At 39.4% G+C, this 24,286-nt stretch overlaps 1 protein-coding gene across 1 annotated transcript in view; it reads right to left on the bottom strand.

The window, feature by feature from the left end:
• The window catches only part of TET2 (tet methylcytosine dioxygenase 2), a 277,826-nt gene that overhangs the window by 127,211 nt on the left and 126,329 nt on the right, over positions 1 to 24,286 (bottom strand). The window contains 2 exon segments of the mRNA XM_053703509.1: positions 2,539 to 2,632; positions 9,322 to 9,412. Coding sequence (XP_053559484.1) covers positions 2,539 to 2,632; positions 9,322 to 9,412 — 185 coding nt within the window.

Below are 24,286 nucleotides of genomic sequence, written 5' to 3'. Positions count from 1 at the left end.
AGGTAGATTCCTGACATGAACGGACCTCGCCGCTACTCTAATAAATGGATTAACCCCTAAAGCTAAGTCTAACCCTAACACCCCCCTAAATTAAATATAATTTTAATCTAACGAAATAAATTAAATCTTATTAACTAAAGTATTCCTATTTAAAACGAAATACTTACCTGTAAAATAAACCCTAATATAGCTACAATATAACGAATAATTATATTGTAGCTATTTTAGGATTTATATTTATTTTACAGGCAACTTTGTATTTATTTTAACTAGGTACAATAGCTATTAAATAAGTTTAAATAATTACAAAATTACCTGTAAAATAAATCCTAACCTAAGTTACAATTAAACCTAACACTACACTATCAATAAATTAATTAAATAAATTACCTACAATTACATACAATTAAACTACGCCCTGTTCCTAGTGTTAGGTTTATTTAAGGGGGGTTTGGGTTAGAGTAGGGGTATGTGGGTGGTGGGTTTTAATGTTGGGGGGGGTTGTATTTTTTTTTAAAGGCAAAAGAGCTGATTACTTAGGGGCATGCCCCGCAAAAAGCCCTTTTAAGGGCTGGTAAAAGAGCTGGTTACTTTTTAATTTAGAATAGGGTAGGGACCTTTATTATTTTGGGGGGCATTTTTATTTTATTAGGGGGCTTAGAGTAGGTGTAATTAGCCTAATATTCTTGTAATCTTTTTTTATATTTTGTAATTCAGTGTTTGTTTGTTTTTGTAATTTAGTTTAGTTTATTTAATTGTATGTTATTGTAGGTAATTTATTTAATTAATTTATTGATAGTGTAGTGTTAGGTTTAATTGTAACTTAGGTTAGGATTTATTTTACAGGTAATTTTGTAATTATTTAAACTAGGTAGCTATTAAATAGTTATGAACTATTTAATAGCTATTGTACCTAGTTAAAATAAATACAAAGTTGCCTGTAAAATAAATATAAATCCTAAAATAGCTACAATATAATTATTAATTATATTGTAGCTATATTAGGGTTTATTTTACAGGTAAGTATTTAGTTTTAAATAGGAATACTTTAGTTAATAAGATTTAATTTATTTCGTTAGATTAAAATTATATTTAATTTAGGGGGGTGTTAGGGTTAGGTCTAGTTAGACTTAGCTTTAGGGGTTAATACATTTATTAGAGTAGCGGCGAGGTCCGATCGGCAGATTAGGGGTTATTACTTGAAGTTAGGTGGCGGCGACGTTAGGGAGGGCAGATTAGGAGTTAATACTATTTATTATAGTGTTTGCGAGGCGGGAGTGCGGCGGTTTAGGGGTTAATACATTTATTATAGTGGCGGCGAGGTACGGTCGGCAGATTAGGGGTTAATAAGTGTAGTTAGGTAGCGGCGACGTTGGGGGGGGGGGCAGATTAGGGGTTAATAAATATTATGTAGGTGTCGGTGATGTTAGGGGCAGCAGATTAGGGGTTCATAGGAATAATGTAGGTGGCGGCGGTGTGCGGTCAGCAGATTAGGGGTTAAAAATATTTATTATAGTGGCGGCGATGTGGGGGGGTCCTCGGTTTAGGGGTACATAGGTAGTTTATAGGTGTTAGTGTACTTTAGAGCACTGTAGTTAAGAGCTTTATAAACCGGCGTTAGCCCATAAAGCTCTTAACTACTGACTTTTTTTTGCGGCTGGAGTCTTGTCGGTAGAGGCTCTACCGCTCACTTCAGCCAAGACTCTAAATACCGGCGTTAGGAAGATCCCATTGAAAAGATAGGATACGCAATTGGCGTAAGGGGATCTGCGGTATGGAAAAGTCGCGGCTTGAAAGTGAGCGTTAGACAATTTCCTGCCTGACTCTAAATACCAGCGGGCGGCCAAAACTAGCGTTAGGACCCCTTAACGCTGCTTTTGACAGCTAATGCAGAACTCTAAATCTAGGCCTAAGAGAATGAAAATAATTTGATAATAAGAGTAAATTAGAAAGTTGATTAAAATTGCATGCTCTATCTGAATCACGCTAGAAAAAATTTGGGTTCAGTGTCCCTTTAAAACATCTATTTAGTATTGAGATATTTTGCACTGCAGGTGGTATTTGCTAATATAAATATTCTATGCATATAAATGTACAATAATTTAAAGTCCTTTTAAGCTATGTATTAGTTTCCATTGTTTAGTACACACGCTCACTGGAGATATTTCACCATCTTTGACAATATAGCTATATCCTGTAGTTACCTATACATTGATAGTTTTATGTATGTTATTATTATTATGAGTACTATCAAGAAACAACAGAAAATACATTTAATTTAATATACCATTTGTGACCAATGAATGCCCAGCATGTTTTTTTTTCTAGATGTATTCCTTATTTATATATTTTGAACATAAATTGCTCATTTTATCTGTAAGCAAAATCCTAATATAAAATCCCTCGGTTTACTAAATGTTCTATACACACTGGAAAAGGAAATGAGAATGAGTTATTTACTTGAAGAGGAAAATCATATAAATGGAAGTAAATATTTATGTATTAGTTATGTTTTTAATCACAGGTTGATTCACTTACCCATTTAGCAATTGGGCACCCCTGAGCACTTTTGCCTTCTTTTCCTGTGTAAACCACTTTTTCAATTCTTACTGCTTTACCTTTCTGACCAAGCCTACAAAATAAACCAGTGTCAGAGCAATATTTCATTTCAGAATAACACTATTTAACACGAATATATTACTATTAATGTAATTCTTGATGCTGTTTTAAGCAAAAGGAAACTGACTAACATATAACAACCTTTAATACCAAACTCATTATGTGTATTGGTTTATTCTAAAACGTGACAAAGTATACGCATGCGTGTGTGTATATATACATATAGGGCCAGATTATGAGTGGAGCACCTGAGCGATAAGGGGCTTATTATGGGTGTTTGTGCTCGTTGGGCTTACAGATCGTATTACTAGTTGAAAGAAAACATGAACGCTTGAGCACAATTACAATTTACGCTAGAATGATTACCGCAACTTCAAAGCTCTAGTTAACTGTTTTGTGAAACAAAAAAATTGTCCCAAAACACATTAAAAATACATTACAAAGTACAGTTACACTCATAATAACAATATCTAATAAAAATGATTCCAAAAAAATACTGCACCAAAAAGTTATAAAGGCTCAAAGATATGATGTCTCAAAAGGCAGAAAAGGGCTTTAACATAGAGATACTGTACATACATATACATGTCTAAATGCGGTCCCAAAACTCGGTGTACAATACGGTTTGGTCTTTTTAAGATTCCCATACCTTCGGCTAACTCTGCTTACTCTGTACAACCTATAGTAAACCTATAGTTTACAAACTACGGAAGCCCCAGAAGGGCGAAAATAGAGCAACGCATTTTGGCGGAGTGCCTTTCTCAAGCTCTCTTGAGAAAGGGATTTGTCGAGTGAGGACTGCTTTCTAATATACGGTGTAAGTACCTATTTGCACCTTATTTTGAACCTTCTATCATAATGTTGACAAGGATTCTCTGTCTCACTGCAGGATTCCTGGATAATCTCTGGCTGTTTCGCATCAGGATTCTGAGTTGTTTCAAACAAACTGTTGGCCTTCTGTTGATAATTTGTATTGTTTTTAATATTTCTGTATATTGATGGTCTTTTTATGTTTTTAATATATTTTTTTAACATTTATTAAATGGTGAATTTTCAAATTTGTAGCCTGATACCACTTATATTTAGCTTTTAGTGCCATAGAAAGAGACTCTCGTGTATTACTACACTTATGGTCTGAATCTGCTTTCTGCTACTTTTTAGGATACTTAGGATGGATCCTTATATCTGTGGATTTATTTTGTTGGTATCATCTGTAGCGCAGTGTTTTTCATTTCTTGTCCTACCTGATATATATATATATATATATATATATATATTGTACCAAAAAAACACCAGATATATGTAGAAATACGTATTTATGAATAAATAGAACATAGTCTATGTGAAGAACATTGGAATGTGAAATATTCATATTTTGATGTCAGGTTAGTATACATGCAATGTTCTAACTTCGGCTTTTTGCACTTGCCGGGTTAGCGCACAAGCGAAAAGTTTACTTTCAACTCATAATAAGAGCGCAACCCGACAAGCTCAAAAAGCTTACATCTAGCGCAATTAACGCTCGAGTGGGAGCTTTAATTAGTGCTCCACTTAATCTTGCCCATAATCTATACATGCATCCATGCATGCTTTTATAAGTAAGAAATTGCAATGAATAAGTAAGAACTTCTGCCTACAATGAGGGACAAGTAACTTTGTCTTTTTTGGCTGGTAACTTTTTCTCTAGCAGGAAAGCCATTGCTTGCGACCTGTTGAATGGATCGCAAAGTCTTAATAAAACTTGCATGATTCAGATGGAGCATGTTATTTTAAGACACTTTTAAATTCACTTATATTTTTCAAATGTACTTTGTTCGATGGGTATCCACTGCTACCCCTGTTAGTGTTTTAGGGTGTTTTCTTAAAAAATGTATTTCGTTTTGGGATCGTAACCGTTAGCTTTGAAAGACTGCCGATAGATTATTAATGTGCGCTTTTAGTTTGTTGCGCAGTTTCTTGTGCTGTCCCTCACGTGACATCCCGCTCTTCCGCTTGTATACTGAGCGGAGCGATGTCATTCTCTGTGAGTCCTCTTCTGTGGCAGCTGTGGGGATATCATCTGGACTGCCGGAGAGATCTTAATTTGTTTTATTTCAGCTTCTGATGGTTACGGTAGGGCACTTCAGTCTGATTAAGGTGTAGAAGTGCATTTTTTGTTTTCTTTACTTGTGCATACTTAGCGCTATTGCGCTCTGAAGGATTGCAATTCCTTCTTAAAATGACAGTTAATTTTTAAAAAATTTTGGCACTATCTTAGCTATGGACACTGAACAGGAGTCTGTTTCTTTTGATAAATGTTTATTATGTTTAGAGACCCAAATTGTTTTGCCTATGCAATTTTGTTCCTCATGTTTAGCTAGGACCCTAAAATGTAAAGATAAATTACTCCCTTCTAAGCCTATTGTCTCTCAGGATAATGCTGTTCAGGATATACCACAGCTTTCTCCTCAAACATCCAGGCCTCAGGCGTTTATTTGCCAGGAGATTTTGCTGCCCAGATATCTTCTGCGGCTTTATCTGCTTTTCCAATTGCGGGTAATCGCAAGAGGAAATCAAATCATATTTCTGCTAGTAAGGTATCTGTTCCATCTTCTTATGCGATGGTTGACTTCCCCCATAAGTCGGATGAGGAGGATACCTCAGTATCTTCTGAGGGTGAGATCTCAGATTCTGACAGTGTAAATCATTTGACTGATTTTGAAGAAGTTAATTTCAGATTTAAGTTTGAACACCTTTGTTTACTTCTAAAGGAGGTACTGGCTACTTTGGACGACTCCGACCCTTCTGTTGCTGTCAACCCCAAGAAATCTAGTAAACTTAATAAATACTATAATTTTCCTTCTTCCGTGGAAGTTTTTCCAGTTCCAGACCGTATGTCGGAAATTATATCTCAGGAATGGGATGAACCAGGGATTCCCTTTTCCCCTTCACCCGTTTTTAAGAAGATGTTTCCTGTTGCTGACTATTCAGGATTTGTGGCGCACTGTGCCTAAAGGTGGAAGGAGCTATCTCTACTCTGGCTAAAAGAACTATGATTCCTATAGAGTATAAAGACTCTCTCCCATAGTAAATAACATCCTTTATAGCTATTTCATACTATGATGTAAGTCAACACATTAGAGGGCGAGATATCCTAATCATCCCAGTAAAGATGCCACTATAGAGTATTGTAATTTAAAACTTAAGATACCTCATATGTGTTGCTATGAGACTGCAGCCAAGTTTATTAAAAGTACTATAATCACACCATTTGGTATGCATGCTGTGATCTCTGTTTATATGTGACCACAATGCTTCTTAGGGGACTAGTTATCAAGCCGTCAACCTCAAATACGCTGGAATTCCGCAGCGTATTTGTGGCGAGGCTGATTCGCCTTAGTTATCAAAGGCTAGAGATCGACAAAAGTAGAATTTTGTGACGTAAACTTCGATCCGCCGGACTCAGTCCGACACAGATCGATTCTTACGTCACTCCAGATGTTCCGCACACAAGTGCGGCACAATCTGACTACTTTTGCTAGTTATCAAAAAACTAGCAGGTACGCTCAGCACTTTTACGGCCCAACGTACCTGGTTTTCAAACCGCCACCCTGAAGGCGGCGGATCCCATAGGAATCAATGGGAGTCTGACCATAGCGAAAGTACAAGTTCGCTGCTGCCAGACATCCCATTGATTTCTATTGGAGATGTCTACACCTAACACCCTAACATGTACCCCGAGTCTAAACACCCCTAATCTGACCCCCCCCCTACACTGCCGCAACTAAATAAAGTTATTACCCCCTAAACCGCCGCTCCCGGAGCCCACCGCAAGCTATAATAAACATGTTAACCCCTAAACCGCCACTCCCGGAGCCCACCGCAAGCTACTCTATACATATTAACCCCTAAACCGCCGCTCCCGGAGCCCACCGCAAGCTACTCTATACATATTAACCCCTAAACCGCCGCTCCCGGAGCCCACCGCAACTATAATAAATGTATTAACCCCTAAACCGCCGCTCCCGGAGCCCACCGCAACTATAATATATGTATTAACCCCTAAACCGCCGCTCCCGGAGCCCACTGCCACCTACATTATACCTAGTAACCCCTATCCTGCCCCCCCTATACCGCCACCCTCTGTAATAAAGTTATTAACCCCTATCCTGCCGATCCCGCACCTCGCCGCAACTAAATAGTTTAACCCCTAAACCGCCGCTCCCTGACCCTGCCGCAACCTATATTAAATTTATTAACCCCTAATCTGCCCCCCCTACACCGTCGCCACCTATAATAAATTTATTAACCCCTATCCTGCCCCCCACTACACCGCCGCCACTGTAATAAATTTATTTATTTATTAATACTTACCTGTAAAATAAACCCTAAGATAGCTACAATGTAATTAATAATTACATTGTAGCTATTTTAGGAATTATATTTATTTTACAGGTAACTTTGTATTTATTTTAGCTAGTTAGAATAGTTATTAAATAGTTATTAAATATTTAATAACTCCCTAGCTAAAAGAAATACAAAATTACCTGTAAAATAAATCCTAACCTAAGTTACAATTAAACCTAACACTACACTATCATTAAATAAATTAACTACAAATAACTACAATTAAATACAATAACATAAACTAACTAAAGTACAAAAAAAAAGCTAAGTTACAAAAAATAAAAAAAATAGGTTACAAACATTTTAAAAATATTACACCAATTTTAAGCTACTTACACCTAATCTAAGCCCTCTAATAAAATAACAAACCCCCCCAAAATAAAAAAAATGCCCTACCCTATTCTAAATTAAAAAACTTCAAAGCTCTTTTACCTTACCAGCCCTTAAAAGGGCCTTTTGTGGGGGCATGCCCCAAAAAAATCAGCTCTTTCGCCTGTAAAAGAAAAATACAACCCCCCAACATTAAAACCCACCACCCACATACCCCTAATCTAACCCAAACCCCCCTTAAAATAACCTAACACTAATCCCCTGAAGATCATCCTACCTTGAGTCGTCTTCACTCAGCCGAGCAGCGATGGAACCAAAGAGGAGATCCGGAGCGGCAGAAGTTATCCTCCAAGCGGCGCTGAAGAAATCTTCCATCCGATGAAGTGATCCTCCAAGCGGCGCTGAAGAATTCTTCCATCCGGGCGATGTCATCTTCCAAGCGGCGCTGAAGAATTCTTCTATCCGGGCGATGTCATCTTCCAAGCGGCGCTGAAGAAGCCTTCTATCCGGGCGATGTCATCTTCCAAGCGGGGTCTTCAATCTTCAATCTTCATCCCACTGACGCGGAACATCCTTCTTTACCGACGAACTACCGACGAATGCAGGCTCCTTTAAGGGACGTCATCCAAGATGGCGTCCCTTCAATTCCGATTGGCTGATAGGATTCTATCAGCCAATCGGAATTTAAGTAGGAAAAATCTGATTGGCTGATGGAATCAGCCAATCAGATTCAAGTTCAATCCGATTGGCTGATCCAATCAGCCAATCAGATTGAGCTCGCATTCTATTGGCTTATCGGAACAGCAAATAGAATGCGGTATAGGTTGTAGAACAGTGTAGTTAGTGTGGGTGCTTAGTGACAGGCTAGCAAGAAAGCTGTAAAAAAGCCGAAGAGCAGCGAGATCGGATGAGTGATAACTCTCACAGTCCGCTGCTCATCGCCCCGTACTTGGTGCGCGGCTTTTTGACAGCTTTATTTGATAACTTAGGCAAAATTTTTCAGGTCCGCGGCGGCGATGTGAGGCAAGCTTAGGCGGGCGTATTGGGCCGGCGAAGGCAGGAAAGTTGACACGTTGATAACTACCCCCCTTAGTATTTTCCTAATGAATGTTTTAGCTACATATGAGCCTAGAAATAGCCAATGTCTGAAAAAATCTATATGACTAAACAAATGCAATTCTTTGGTTATCTTACATTATTCACCACATGAACCATATTCTGTGTATCTAGAGCTCATATGAAGTGCACCTGGAAGTTCACGAATCCTTTAGCCTTGTTTCCGAATAGCTCCCTTTCTTTTAATTATTTAGACCATAGACTAATATTGTCTTATAACATCTTTATGTTTATAAATATATGATGCTTCGGAACTCCATAGTTCAAAACTTAAAGATATTTATGTATATGGAAGTATGGTGTCAAATTAATTAATTATACTTTAACCTGGTTAGTGCTTCACTTATCTTTCTTTTTTTCTCATTTTAACATTTTATATAACATTACTGTTACTGCTCTGTTACTCTATCAAGGTCCAAGAGTGACCATTTATATCATTGGAACTCAGTGTAGTTCAGGTTTATGTGGGTCCATGGGTCCATGATCAGTGACTCAATATAGAGCGAGAAGAATTAATAATCCTAAAAAATAAAAAGAGGTTCCAATCTAGTTAGCTAAGTGGCAGTTATTCTCACTGGCACTTGTTTAATAAAACTCTATTAATATAATTATTGTACATGTATAATGTCAATCTTACTATGCGTTATTGTCTCATGTTTTATGCTATGTCATGTCCTAACAACCTCAATAACAAATATTGATTTAAAAAAAAAAAGGATCCCTCTTAGCTATGATAAATATTAATGTCTATCTTCCAGAAGAAACAAAGCATTTATACCACATACACACAGATATATCATAAAAAGCTTAACACCCAGGTAAAAGCTTCTAGTAATGAACTGACAGACAATCATGATTTCCTTTAATTACCTTTCTTCCATAATTTCTCTGATAGCTGCCACATTAGGTCCAGCACCAAGATGAGTATAATAAGGCCCTTCATCTTTCTCAATAATTTGCTCTGTTTGATTGAAAGAGATTGAGGATGTGTACGTTAATTTTCGCTATTTGTGCACACATTTTAAAATTATTACGTTTATTATTTCAGTATACAAAGAATCCTAATGTGTTCCCCAATCAAATAATTGTTCATTGTCACAGATGGCATAATAATACATATTATTCTATTTTGTTAGATTGAAAATTTGGGTCACAAAACAGAATAAATTAATTAATGAATTAAATGATTTCCAATTAGAGTATTCATGTAGGCAATTTTTCTTTAATAAAAGTCGTTATTGGGTTTATTCAGCCATTTGTTTCTAGGCATAGATAGGACTTCCGTACTGTCAAATGTATCACCCATTAACATGGAATGATGGTCTCTTTAATCAAATTATGAGTAATATTTTGGATGTAAAGACAATATGGTCCTAACAAAATCACTAAAAAAAATGTATACAATAAAAAAAAAAATAACAGTCATAACAGAATTTTCAAAAATAAGATACTTCTTTTGAGACATGTAAGTCAAAAATTAAATTTAGAACATTTAACAAGTTTAAGAGATATTAAAATGTATTTTGTTCTCATGGTATTGTTTATTGATCAGCATGCCAAGGTAGGCCACTTAAATTGTGATAAATGCAGAAAATAGTCCCACTGCAATTTTGCCCCAGAGCTTTGTAGCATGGTCGGTTAAAACTGTATTTTAAGATTTGAAAAATAAAATTACTTTTAACTACAAAATATAGGTAAGCAACATTAATCAATGTCACAACAAAACAAAAAGAAAATGTATGCTTACCTGATAAATTTGTTTCTTTTTAGATATGATGAGTCCACAGATCTTCATCCTTACGTGTGGGATTTCACCTCCTGGTCAGCAGGAGGAGGCAAAGAGCACCACAGCAGAGCTGCTATATATAGCTCCTCCCTTCAAACCCACTCCAGTCATTCGACCGAAGTTAGGAAGAGAAAGGAAAAGCCAAGGTGCAGAGGTGTCTGAAGTTTACAAAAATAAATAACCTGTCTCAGAGAACAGGGCAGGCCGTGGACTCATCGTGTCTAAAAAGAAACACATTTATCAGGTAAGCATAAATTTTCTTTTCTTTTTAAAGATACGATGAGTCCACGGATCTTCATTCTTACTTGTGGGATACAATACCAAAGCTAGAGTACGAATGATAAGGGAGGGACAAGACAGGGAACCTAAATGGAAGGCACCACTGCTTGAAGAACCTTTTTCCCAAAAACAGCCTCAGCCGAGGCAAAAGTATCACATTTGTAAAATTCAGAAAAAGTGTGAAGAGAGGACCAAGTTGCAGCCTTGCAAATCTGTTCAATAGAAGCTTCATTTTTGAATGCCCATGAGGAAGCAACAGCCCTAGTGGAATGAGCCGTAACTCTTTCAGGAGGCTGCTGTCCAGCAGTCTCATATGCAAAACGGATGATACTCTTCAGCCAAAAAGAAAGAGAGGTAGCTGTAGCTTTCTGACCCTTACGTTTTCCAGAGAAAATGAGAAACCAAAAAGACGACTGACGAACGTCCTTAGTCGCCTGTAAATAAAATTTCAAAGCACGGACCACGTCCAAATTGTGCAAAAGACGTTCCTTTTGAGAAGAAGGATTAGGACACAAGGAAGGAACAACAATCTCCTGATTAATGTTCCTGTCTGAAACAACCTTAGGAAGGAACCCTAGTTTAGCACGTAAAACTACCTTATCTGAATGAAAAATAAGGTAAGGTGAATTGTATTGCAATGCCGAAAGCTCAGACACTCTTCGAGCTGAAGAAATGGCAACAAGAAATAAAACTTTCCAAGATAACAACATAATATCTAGGGAATGCATAGGCTCAAACGGAGCCTCTTGAAGAACCCTAAGAACTAAATTCAGACTCCATGGAGGAGCAATTGGTTTAAACACAGGCCTGATTCTAACCAAGGCATAACAAAAGGATTAAACGTCTGGGTCATTCGCCAGACGTTTGTGTAACAAAATAGATAAGGCAGAGATCTGACCCTTTAGGGAACTTGATGATAAACCCTTTTCCAATCCTTCTTGGAGAAAGGACAAAATTCTGGGAATCCTAACTCTACTCCATGAGTAGCCCTTGGATTCACACCAAAAAAGATATTTACGCCATATCGTATGGTAAATCTTTCTAGTCACAGGTTTATGAGCCTGGATCATGGTCTCTATGACCGAATCAGAAAACCCCTGCTTGGATAGAATTAAGCGTTCAATCTCCAAGCAGTCAGCTTCAGAGAAACTAGATTTGGGTGAAGGAAGGGCCCTTGAATGAGAAGGTCCTTCCTCAACGGAAGTCTCCAAGGTGGCAGGGATGACATGTCCACAAGATCTGCATACCAAATCCTGCAAGGCCACGCAGGAGCAATGAGGATCACTTATGCCCTCTCCTGTTTGATCCAAGCAATGACTCGAGGAAGAAGCGCAAACGGAGGAAATAGGTATGCAAGATTGAAAGACCAAGGAACCGCCTATCAGTTCTGCCTGGGGATCCCTGGACCTCGACCCGCATCTCGGGAGCTTGGCATTCTGGTGAGATGCCATGAGATCCAACTCCAGCCGACCCCATTTGAGAATCAGGTTGGAGAACACTTCCGGATGGAGTTCCCACTCTCCCGGATGAAAAGTCTGTCTGCTCAGAATGTCCGCCTCCCAGTTGTCCACCCCTGGGATATGGATCACTGACAGATGGCAAGAATGGGCCTCCGCCCACCGGATTATCTTGGCTACCTCGGTCATCGCTAGGGAACTCCTCGTTCCTCCTTGATGATTGATGTAAGCCACTGTTGTTATGTTGTCCGTCTGAAATCTGATGAACTGGGCCGAAGCCAACTGAGGCCAGGCCAGAAGAGCAATGAAGATCGCTCTCAGTTCCAGGATGTTTATAGGAAGAACAGATTCCGCCGGAGTCCACACTCCCTGAGCTTTTAGAGGACCCCAGACAGCTCCCCACCCTAGAAGGCTGGCATCTGTTGTCACAATCACCCAGGATGGTCTGCGAAAGCATGCTCCCTGGGATAGATGATCCAGAAACAACCACCATAGAAGAGAATCCCTTGTCTCCTGCTCCAGGGTTATTCGAGGAGACAAGTCTGCATAATCTCCATTCCACAGCCTGAGCATGTTCAACTGCAGAGGTCTGAGGTGAAAACGGGATGATGTCCATTGCCGCCACCATTAGTCCAATTACTTCCATACACTGGGCCACTGACGGCCGAGGATTGAACTGAAGGGCTCGACAGGTATCTAAAATCTTTAATTTCCTGACCTCTGTCAGAAATATCCTCATGGATATAGATACGATTACGGTTCCCAAGAAAGTCACCCTTGCTTTCGGGATTAAGGAACCGTTTTCCAGATTTATCTTCCACCCGTGAGTCCTCAGGAAAGACAGTACAATGTCGGTATGGGACCTTGCTTGTTGATAAGATGTTGCCTGGATTAGAATATCGTCCAGATAAGGCGCCACCGCAATGCCCCGTGGTCATAGAACCACCAGCAAAGACCCCAGAACCTTTGTGAAAATTCTGGGTGCCGTGGCCAGTCCGAAAGGAAGAGCCACAAACTGAAAGTGTTTGTCCAGAAAAGCAAACCTTAAAAACTTGTGATAATCTTTGTGGATAGGAACATGAAGGTATGCATCCTTCAAGTCCACTGTCGTCATAAATTGACCCTCCTGGATCAATGGCAGAATGGTACGAATAGTTTCCATCTTGAATGATGGAACTCTGAGAAACTTGTTTAGACTCTTGAGATCTAATATACTCTAGGTCTGAAAGTTCCCTTTTTTTTTGGGAACTATAAACAGATTTGAATAAAACCCCTGCCCTTGTTCCTGTGCTGGAACGGGAACAATTACTCCCAGGGAGGAGAGGTCTCTCACACAATGTAAGAATGCCTCTTTTTTATCTGGTATGCAGATAATCTTGAAAGAAGAAATCTTCCTCTGGGAGGAAAATTCTTGAATTTCAGTTTTTATCCCTGAGACACTATTTCTACCGCCCAGGGATCCTAAACGCCCCGAACCCAAGAGAATCTGCCCCCTACCAAATCCGGTTCCAGATTGGGGGCATGCCCTTCATGCTGTTTTGGAATAACCAGCAGGCTTCTTGGATTGATTACCCTTGTTCCAAGACTGGTTTGGTTTGCAAATAGTTCCTGTTTAGAGGAGGAAGAGAAAGAATTCCCCTTGAAATTCTGAAAGGAACGAAAATTACTTGGTCTTCCTTTTTGTTTACTTCTCTTATCCTGAGGAAGGAGATGACCCTTGCCTCCTGTGATATCAGAAATAATTTCCTTCTGGCCCGTTCCAAACAAAGTCTTCCCCTTGTAAGGAATAGCCAGAAGCTTAGACTTGGAAGATACATCCACAGACCAGGGCTTTAACCATAAAGCTCTGCGGGCTAGGATAGAAAACCCCAAACTCTTAGCCGCTAGTTTAGTAATTTGCAGAGAAGCATCTGTAATAAAGGCATTAGCCAACTTTAGAGCTTTAATCCTATCTTGGATCTCCTCTAAAGTGGTTCAGTTCTGAGAGACTCAGACAGAGCATCAAACCAATAAGCTGCTGCACTAGTGACCGTAGCAATGCACGCAGCCGGCTGCAATAGCAGACCCTGGTGAACATAAATCTTTTTATGTAGACCCTCCAACTTTTTGTCCATGGGATCTTTAAAAGCACAACTATCCTCAATGGGAATAGTGGTTCGTTTGGCTAGGGTGGAAATAGCTCCCTCTACCTTAGGAACCGTCTGCCAAGTTTCCCTCGCTATAGGAAACATCTTCTTGAAAATAGGGGAAGGAATACCTGGTCTCTCCCATTCCTTGGAAATAATCTCCGAAGTTCGTTTTGGTACTGGAAAAACGTCTGAATAAGAAGGAACTTCAAAATATCTGTCCAATTTACTCGACTTCGCAGGAGCGATGACTACTGTAGAATCACAGTCATCTAAAGTCCCCAAAACCTCCCCGAGTAACAGGCGGAGGTGTTCTAGTTTAAACCTGAAAGATACAACCTCCGAATCAGTCAAAGGTAATGCACTTTCTGAATCTGAAATTTCTCCTTCTGAGAGAACCTCCATATCCTCCAACTTAGTTCCCTAAGAGGGTACATCCAAGATTGCCACCATTGCACCAGAAACGTCACTGACAATATTGTTGTCCTTCCTCTTACGCTTGCCTTGCAACATAGGAAAAGCAGACAATGCATCAGAAATTGTAGAAGACATAACCGCAGCTATATCTTTTAAGGTAACTCCAACAGACACTGGAGTAGAAGTACAGGGCACTGCTTGAGCGGGCGTTAAATCTTGGGACGCTTGGGGAGAAAGCTGCGGCATACTCTGAATCTCCTCATTAGATTCCTGAGAAGCATCCACCTTAGAAAAATTTTGTTCATGAAAAATCTTTTCCTTATAACTCAAAGCCTTCTCAATATATGAAGGACAGAAAGGGATTGGTGGTTCCACATTAGCATCCAAACACATGGAGCAAGTAACATTTTGCACGCTCCTATGTCCATACTAAAGTACAAAAATAAAAACTTTTTTTTTAATAAAAAAACAAATGTCACTGTCTCTTTAAGAGATCAAAAAAGTAACCCCTTTAATATAAGAGAAAAACATATATCTAAGGCTAATCAAATTGTTCAAGGAAAACAAATTTAATGACAAAAATAGATAAAAAAACAAACAAACAATACTGTGCCTTTAAATTTTAAAACTGTAACTTTTTTACTGCTTTTTCTATACTACAGAAAAAACGTACCCCAGCAGTTAAATAATATTAACTTTAGACACCTATACACCTCAGCAACTCTGCACTCCCTGACCGGAACTCTTGTAGTTTCATCAAACGATCCGGACACTGCAGGGAAAACGATCCGGCCACTTCAGGAACACAAAAGCGCTACAACCGCTTGTCTGAGTCTACAGAAAGACATGCAGTAGTAGAGCCACATATGCATCCACTCCTGTCTGCTTAGGACTGCGCAATAACCAAGAGGAAGCACGCAAAACTAAGCCCCGCCCATAACCCTTATAGTCTGCTAATGCTTATAATTAGGAACCTAGCAAGCGACCAAGCTTTCTCCCTTTAGCCCCAGTGCCTGTACTTATGGCTGTCCCAATAAAAGCCCTCTATGTAAGAGGGATTAATGTCCCAACATAAGAGCTTCTGAATGAGTCTTATGTAAGCCACTCACAGCTTTCAAATAAAGATTAAGTGCCTATTTTACTCTGAGTTCTTTTTATTCCCCAGAATGAATAAAGTTAGCACTTACCTTAAATGCTGTTCGACAGCAGGACAGTCCAGCAGGTGGAAAAAGCTAAGCCTGAGTATAAATGTGCTTAGGCCATCTGAATTAGGGCAGCAAAAAGGTATAGGAGGCGCAGTGAGAATTATGTCCCACCAGTTCTTATTGCTCTAAAGCCACCAAAAGCTCTACTGTAGAGACTGATATGGACTATGGCTACACCCTAGAACAAAGCAGCACACTGTGGCACTACTTAAAAATAATAAACTCTTGAATTGAAGAATCTATACTAACACCTCACTTTACCTCTTCCTATCACTAACGCAGGCAAAGAGAATGACTGGAGTGGGAGGGAAGGGAGGAGCTATATATAGAAGCTCTGCTGTGGTGCTCTTTGCCTCCTCCTGCTGACCAGGAGGTGAAATGCCACAAGTAAGGATGAAGATCCGTGGACTGATCGTGTCTTTAAAAAGAAAAGGGCTAGATTACAAGTTAAGCGCAAAATATAGTTTCTGTTAAAGCGATATTTAGGCTCAAATTAGTAATGCCAGCACACACAAATGTGGGCTGGTATTACAAGTGAGGTGCAATGCTAACGCAACCTCACATTCCCATTGCGTTCATGAGAGCACGCTTGCATAGGCTCCAATGGAAGCCTGGTTCTCATGCTGTGAAACGCGCTATGAGAACTAGCGCAGCAAAAAGGGTAAGTCGCACAGGGATGGGTATCAAATATAAATGTATATGAATATAAATTTATGTGTTAATATGTGTATATATATATATATATATATATATATATATATATATATACACACAACATAATTTATGTAAGAATTTACCTGATAAATTAATTTCTTTCATATTAGTCCATAAGCTAGTGACGTATGGGATATACAATCCTACCAAAAGGGGCAAAGTTTCCCAAACCTCAAAATGCCTATAAATAAACCCCTCACCACACCCACAATTCAGTTTAACAAATAGCCAAGAAGTGGGGTGATAAAGAAAGGAGTAAAAAGCATCAACAAAGGAATTTGGAAATAATTGTGCTTTATACAAAAAAATCATAACCACCATAAAAAGGGTGAGCCTCATGGATTCTTGCCAATATGAAAGAAATTAATTTATCAGGTAAATTCTTACATAAATTAGGTTTTCTTTCATGTAATTGGCAAGAGTCCATGAGCTAGTGACGTATGGGATATCAATACCCAAGATGTGGAACTCCACTCAAGAGTCACTAGAGAGGGAGGGATAAAAATAAACAACAACCATTTCTCGCTGAAAAAATAATCCACAACCCAAAATATAAGTTATTCTCATAATGAAAAGAAAAACTTAAAACATCAGCAGAAGAATCAAACTGAAACAGCTGCCTGAAGAACTTTTCTACCAAAAACTGCTTCTGAAGAAGCAAATACATCAAAATGGTAGAATTTAGTAAATGTATGCAAAGAGGACCAAGTTGCTGTTTTACAAATCTGATCAACTGAAACTTCATTCTTAAAAGCCTACGTGGAGACTGATCTAGTAGAATGAGCTGTAATTCTCTGAGGCGGGACCTGACCCGACTCCAAATAAGCTTAATGAATCAAAAGCTTTAACCAAGAAGCCAAGGAAATAGCAGAGGCCTTCTGACCTTTCCTAGGACCAGAAAATAATAACAAATAGACTAGAAGTCTTCCTGAAATCTTTAGTAGCTTCAACATAATATTTCAAAGCTCTCACCACATCCAAAGAATGTAAGGATCTTTCCAAAGAATTCTTAGGATTAGGAAACAAGGAAGTGACAACAATTTCTCTGCTAATGTTGTTAGAATTCACAACTTTAGGCAAAAATTCAAATGAAGTCCGCAAAACAGCCTTAGCCTGATGAAAAATCAGAAAAGGAGATTCACAAGAAAGAGCAGATAGCTCAGAAACTCTTCTAGCAGAAGAGATGGTCAAAAAGAAAAACACTTTCCAAGAAAGTAGTTTAATGTCCAAAGAATGCATAGGCTCAAACGGAGGGGCCTGTAACGCCTTCAAAACCAAATTAAGACTCCAAGGAGGAAAAATTGATTTAAAGACGGGCTTAATACGAGCTAAAGCCTGTACAAAACAGTGAATATCAGGAAGTTTAGCAATCTTTCTGTGAAATAAAACAGAAAGAGCAGAGATTTGTCCCTTCAAGGAACTTGCAGACAAACCCTTATCCAAACCATCCAGAGGAAACTGTAAAATTCTAGGAATTCTAAAAGAATGCCAAGAAAATTTATGAGAAGAACACCATGAAATGTAGGTCTTCCAAACTCGATAATAAATCTTTCTAGAGACAGATTTACGAGCTTGTAACATAGTAGTAATCACTGAGTCAGAGAAACCTCTATGTACCTCTATGTACTAAGCGTTCAATTTCCATACCTTCAAATTTAATGATTAGAGATCCTGATGGAAAAATGGACCTTGAGACAGTAGGTCCGGCCTTAACTGAAGTGGCCAAGGTTGGCAACTGGACATCCGAACAAGATCCACATACCAAAACCTGTGTGGCCATGCTGGAGCCACCAGCAACATAAACAACCATGCCATGATGATTTTGGATATAACTCTTGGAAGAAGAACTAGAGGCGGGAAAATGTAAGCAGGATGATAACACCAAGGAAGTGTCAACGAATCCACTGCTTCCGCCTGAACATCCCTGGACTTGGACAGGTATCTGGGAAGTTTCTTGTTTAGATGAGAGGCCATGAGATCTATCTCTGGAAGACCCCATATCTAAACAATCTGAGAAAACACATCTGGATGGAGAGACCACTGCCCTGGATGTAAAGTCTGACGGCTGAGATAATCCGCCTCCCAATTGTCTACACCTGGGATATGCACCGCAGAGATTAGACAGGAGCTGGATTCCACCCAAGCAAGTATCCAAGATACTTCTTTCATAGCTTGGAGACTGAGTCCCACCCTGATGATTGACATATGCCACAGTTGCTATATTGTCTGTCTGAAAGCAAATGAACGGTTCTCTCTTCAACAGAGGCCAAAACTGAAGAGCTCTGAGAATTGCACAGAGTTCTAAAATATTGATTGGTAATCTCGCCTCTTGAGATTTCCAAACCCCTTGTGCTGTCAGAGATCCCCAAATAGTTCCCCAACCTGAAAGACTTGCGTCTGTAGTGATCACAGTCCAGGTTGGCTGAACAAAGGAAGCCCCTTGAACTAAACGCTGGTGATTTAACCACCACGTCAGAAAGTGTCGAACATTGGGATTTAAGGATATTAACTTTGATATCTTTGTATAATCCCTGCACCATTGATTCAGCACTCAAATCTGTAGAGGTCTCATGTGAAAACGGGCAAAAGGAATTCCGTCCGATGCTGCAGTCATTAGGCCTAAAACTTCCATGCACATAGCCACTGAAGGGAAGGACTGAGACTGAAGGTGCCGACAGGCTGCAACCAATTTTAAATGTCTCTTGTCTGTTAGACACAGAGTCATGGACACGGAATCTATCTGGAAACCTAAAAAGGTGACCCTTGTCTGAGGAATCAAGAAACTTTTTGGTAAATTGATCCTCCAACCATGTTTTTGAAGAAACAACACTAATTGATTCGTGTGAGATTCTGAAGAATGTAGAGACTGAGCTAGTACCAAGATATCGTCCATATAAGGAAACACCGCAATACCCTGCTCTCTGATTACAGAGAGTAGGGCACCTAGAACCTTCAAAAAGATTCTTGGAGCTGTTGCTAGGCCAAATGGAAGAGCAACAAATTGGTAATGTTTGTGTAGAAAAGAGAATCTCAGGAACTGATAATGTTCTGGATGAATCGGAATATGAAGGTATGCATCCTGCAAGTCTATTGTAGACATATAATGTCCTTGCTGAACAAAAGGCAGAATAGTCCTTATAGTCACCATCTTGAAAGTTGGTACTCTTACATAACGATTCAACATTTTCAGATCCAGAACTGGTCTGAATGAGTTTTCCTTCTTTGGGACAATGAATAGATTTGAATAAAACCCCAGACCTTGTTCCTGAAAAGGAACCGGCATGATTACCCCTGAAGACTCCAGGTCTGAAACACACTTCAGGAAAGCCTGAGCTTTTACTGGATTTGCTGGGATACGTGAGAGAAAGAATCTTCTCACAGGAGGTCTTACTCTGAATCCTATTCGATAACCTTGAGAGACAATGCTCTGAATCCATTGATTGTGGACAGAATTTATCCAAAAATCCTTGAACAACCTTAATCTGCCCCCTACGAGCTGAGCTGGAATGAGGGCCGCACCTTCATGCGGACTTTGGGGGAAGGATTAGATTTTTGTTCCTTATTTTGACGAACGGAACGAAAACGGACTTTGGGGAACGAAAAACGGTTAGAAGCCTTAGATTTGCCCTTAGGTTTTTTTATCCTGAGGCAGAAAAAAACCCTTTCCTCCAGTAACAGTTAAAATAATAGAATCCAACTGAGAACCAAATAAATTATTACCTTGGAAAGAAAGAGATAATAATCTAGATTTAAATGTCATATCAGCATTCCAAGATTTAAGCCATAAAGCTCTTCTAGCTAAAATAGCTAAAGACATGGATCTAACATCAATTTTGATAATATCAAAAATGGCATCACAAATAAAACGATTAGCATGTTGCAGTAAGCGAACAATGCTAGATATGTCAGAATCCAATTCTTGTTGCACTAAATTCTCCAACCAAAAAGTTGATGCAGCCGCAAATTCAGCCAAAGAAATTGCAGGCCTGAGAAGATGACCTGAATATAAATAGGCTTTCCTTAGATAGGATTCAATTTTCCTATCTAAAGGATCTTTAAAAGAAGTACTATCTTCCATAGGAATAGTGGTATGTTTAGCAAGAGTAGAAATAGCCCCATCAACTTTGGGGATCTTTTCCCAAAACTCTATAGAAATTTCTGGTAAAGGATACAATTTTTTAAACCTTGAAGAAGGAGTAAAAGGAGTACCTGGCTTATTCCATTCCTTAGAAATCATATCCGAAATAGCATCAGGAATAGGAAAAACCTCTGGAGTAACCACAGGAGGTTTAAAAACAGCATTTAAACGTTTACTAGTCTTAATGTCAAGAGGACTAGCTTCCTCAATATCCAAAGTAATTAACACTTCTTTTAACAAAGAATGAATATACTCTATTTTAAACAAATAAGTAGATTTGTCAGTGTCAATATCTGAGGAGGGATCTTCTGAATCATATAGATCCTCATCAGAGGAGGATAAATCATTATGTTGTCTGTCATTTGAAATTTCATCAACTTTATGAGAAGTTTTAAAAGACTTTTTACTTTTATTAGAAGGCGGAAATGCAGACAAAGCCTTCTGAATAGAATCAGTAACAAATTCTTTAAAATTCATAGGTATATCATGTACATTAGAAGTTGAAGGAACTGCAACTGGCAATGTACTATTACTGATGGACACATTATCTGCATGTAAAAGTTTATCATGACAACTATTACAAATGACATTCGGAGATATCATTTCTACAATCTTACAACAAATGCACTTAGCTTTGGTAGAACCGATGTCAGGCAGCAAAGTTCCAACAGATACTTCTGAGGCAAGATCAGATTGATACATCTTGCAGTATGTAAAAAAAACAACAACATATAAAGCAATTTCCTTATATGACAGTTTCAGGAATGGGGAAAAAATGCAAACAGCATAGCCCTCTGACATAGAGAAAGGCAAGAGGCAAACAGCAATGGGGTATAAAATTAATGAAAAATTTGGCGCCAAGTATGACGCACAATGTAAGAGAAATTTTTTTTGGTGCCAACAATATCCGGAAATGACACACTTGCGTCACTAACGACGCAACCGCGTGTAAGGCTTCCGCGTCAACTATGACGCCGGAAATTACGAACTTGCGTCAACAGACGTATTTTCGCACCAAAAAAATTCTTGCGCCAAGAATGACGCAATAAAGTCTAGCATTTAGCGCACCCACGGGCCTAATGCTACCCGCAATTACTAAAGTAGTCAATTTGAAAAAAAAGAGACTAAACCCCAGGTAAGAAAAAAATATTTCTTAATATGATTATTTCCCAAATATGAAACTGACAGTCTGCACAAGGAAATACATGAACCTGACTCATGCAAATATAAGTACAATACATATATTTAGAACTTTATATAAATGCATAAAGTGCCAGACCATAGCTGGGGTGTCTTAAGTAATAAAAAACATACTTACCAAAAAAGACACCCATCCACATATAGCAGATAGCCAAACCAGTACTGAAACAGTTATCAGTAGAGGTAATGGTATATGAGATTATATCGTCGATCTGAAAAGGGAGGTAGGAGATGAATCTCTACGACCGATAACAGAGAACCTATGAAATAGACCCCCATTAGGAAAATCATTGCATTCAATAGGTGATACTCTCTTCACGTCCCTCTGACATTCGCTGTACTCTGAGAGGAATCGGGCTGCAACAAAAGCTGAGAAGCGCATGTCAACGTAGAAATCTTAGCACAAACTTACTTCACCACCTCGATAGGAGGCAAAGTTTGTAAAACTGAATTGTGGGTGTTGTGAGGGGTGTATTTATAGGCATTTTGAGGTTTGGGAAACTTTGCCCCTCCTGGTAGAATTGCATATCCCATACGTCACTAGCTCATGGAGCTAATTTTTTAAAAAAAAAACAGAATTTATGCTTACCTGATAAATTACTTTCTCCAACGGTGTGTCCGGTCCACGGCGTCATCCTTACTTGTGGGATATTCTCCTCCCCAACAGGAAATGGCAAAGAGCCCAGCAAAGCTGGCCATATAGTCCCTCCCAGGCTCCGCCTACCCCAGTCATTCGACCGACGGACAGGAGGAAATATATATAGGAGAAACCATATGGTAACGTGGTGACTGTAGTTAGAGAAAATAATTCCTCAGACCTGATTAAAAAACCAGGGCGGGCCGTGGACCGGACACACCGTTGGAGAAAGTAATTTATCAGGTAAGCATAAATTCTGTTTTCTCCAACATAGGTGTGTCCGGTCCACGGCGTCATCCTTACTTGTGGGAACCAATACCAAAGCTTTAGGACACGGATGAAGGGAGGGAGCAAATCAGGTCACCTAAACGGAAGGCACCATGGCTTGCAAAACCTTTCTCCCAAAAATAGCCTCCGAAGAAGCAAAAGTATAAAATTTGTAAAATTTGGCCAAAGAGTGCAGTGAAGACCAAGTCGCTGCCTTACATATCTGGTCAACAGGAGCCTCGTTCTTGAAGGCCCATGTGGAAGCCACAGCCCTAGTGGAGTGAGCTGTGATACTTTCAGGAGGCTGCCGTCCGGCAGTCTCAAAAGCCAATCTGATAATGCTTTTAAGCCAAAAGGAAAGAGAGGTAGAAGTTGCTTTTTTACCTCTCCTTTTACCAGAATAAACAACAAACAAGGAAGATGTTTGTCTGAAATCTTTTGTAGCCTCTAAATAGAATTTTAGAGCACGGACTACGTCCAAATTGTGTAACAAACGTTCCTTCTTTGAAACTGGATTCGGTCATAAAGAAGGTACAACTATCTCCTGGTTAATATTTTTGTTGGAAACAACCTTCGGAAGAAAACCAGGCTCAGTACGCAAAACCACCTTATCTGCATGGACCAGATAGGGCGGAGAACACTGCAGAGCAGATAACTCAGAAACTCTTCTAGCAGAAGAAATTGCAACCAAAAACAAAACTTTCCACGATAATAACTTAATATCTACGGAATGTAAGGGTTCAAACGGAACCCCTTGAAGAACTGAAAGAACTAGATTAAGACTCCAGGGAGGAGTCAAAGGTCTGTAAACAGGCTTGATTCTAACCAGAGCCTGAACAAACGCTTAAACGTCTGGCACAGCTGCCAGCCTTTTGTGAAGTAAAACAGATAAAGCAGAGATCTGTCCCTTCAGAGAACTTGCAGAAAATCCTTTCTCCAAACCTTCTTGTAGAAAGGAAAGAATCTTAGGAATTTTTATCTTGTTCCATGGGAATCCTTTAGATTCACACCAACAGATATATATTTTCCATATTTTATGGTAAATTTTTCTAGTTACAGGCTTTCTAGCCTGAATAAGAGTATCTATTACAGAATCTGAAAACCCACGCTTTGAAAGAATCAAGCGTTCAATCTCCAAGCAGTCAGTTGGAGGGAAACCAGATTCGGATGTACGAATGGACCCTGAACAAGAAGGTCCTGTCTCAAAGGTAGCTTCCATGGTGGAGCCGATGACATATTCACCAGGTCTGCATACCAAGTCCTGCGTGGCCACGCAGGAACTATCAAGATCACCGAAGCCCTCTCCTGATTGATCCTGGCTACCAGCCTGGGAATGAGAGGAAACGGTGGGAATACATAAGCTAGGTTGAAGATCCAAGGTGCTACTATTGTATCCACTAGAGTCGCCTTGGGATCCCTGGATTTGGACCCGTAACAAGGGACCTTGAAGTTCTGACGAGAGGCCATCAGATCCATGTCTGGAATGCCCCATAATTGAGTTATTTGGGCAAAGATTTCCGGATGGAGTTCCCACTCCCCCGGATGCTCCTCCATCACCAGGGAACTCCTTGTTCCCCCCTGATGGTTGATATATGCAACAGTCGTCATG

Source organism: Bombina bombina, chromosome 2, assembly GCF_027579735.1.
Source record: "Bombina bombina isolate aBomBom1 chromosome 2, aBomBom1.pri, whole genome shotgun sequence".
Lineage (NCBI taxonomy): Eukaryota > Metazoa > Chordata > Amphibia > Anura > Bombinatoridae > Bombina > Bombina bombina.
This window is presented reverse-complemented; position numbering and strand designations above follow the sequence as displayed.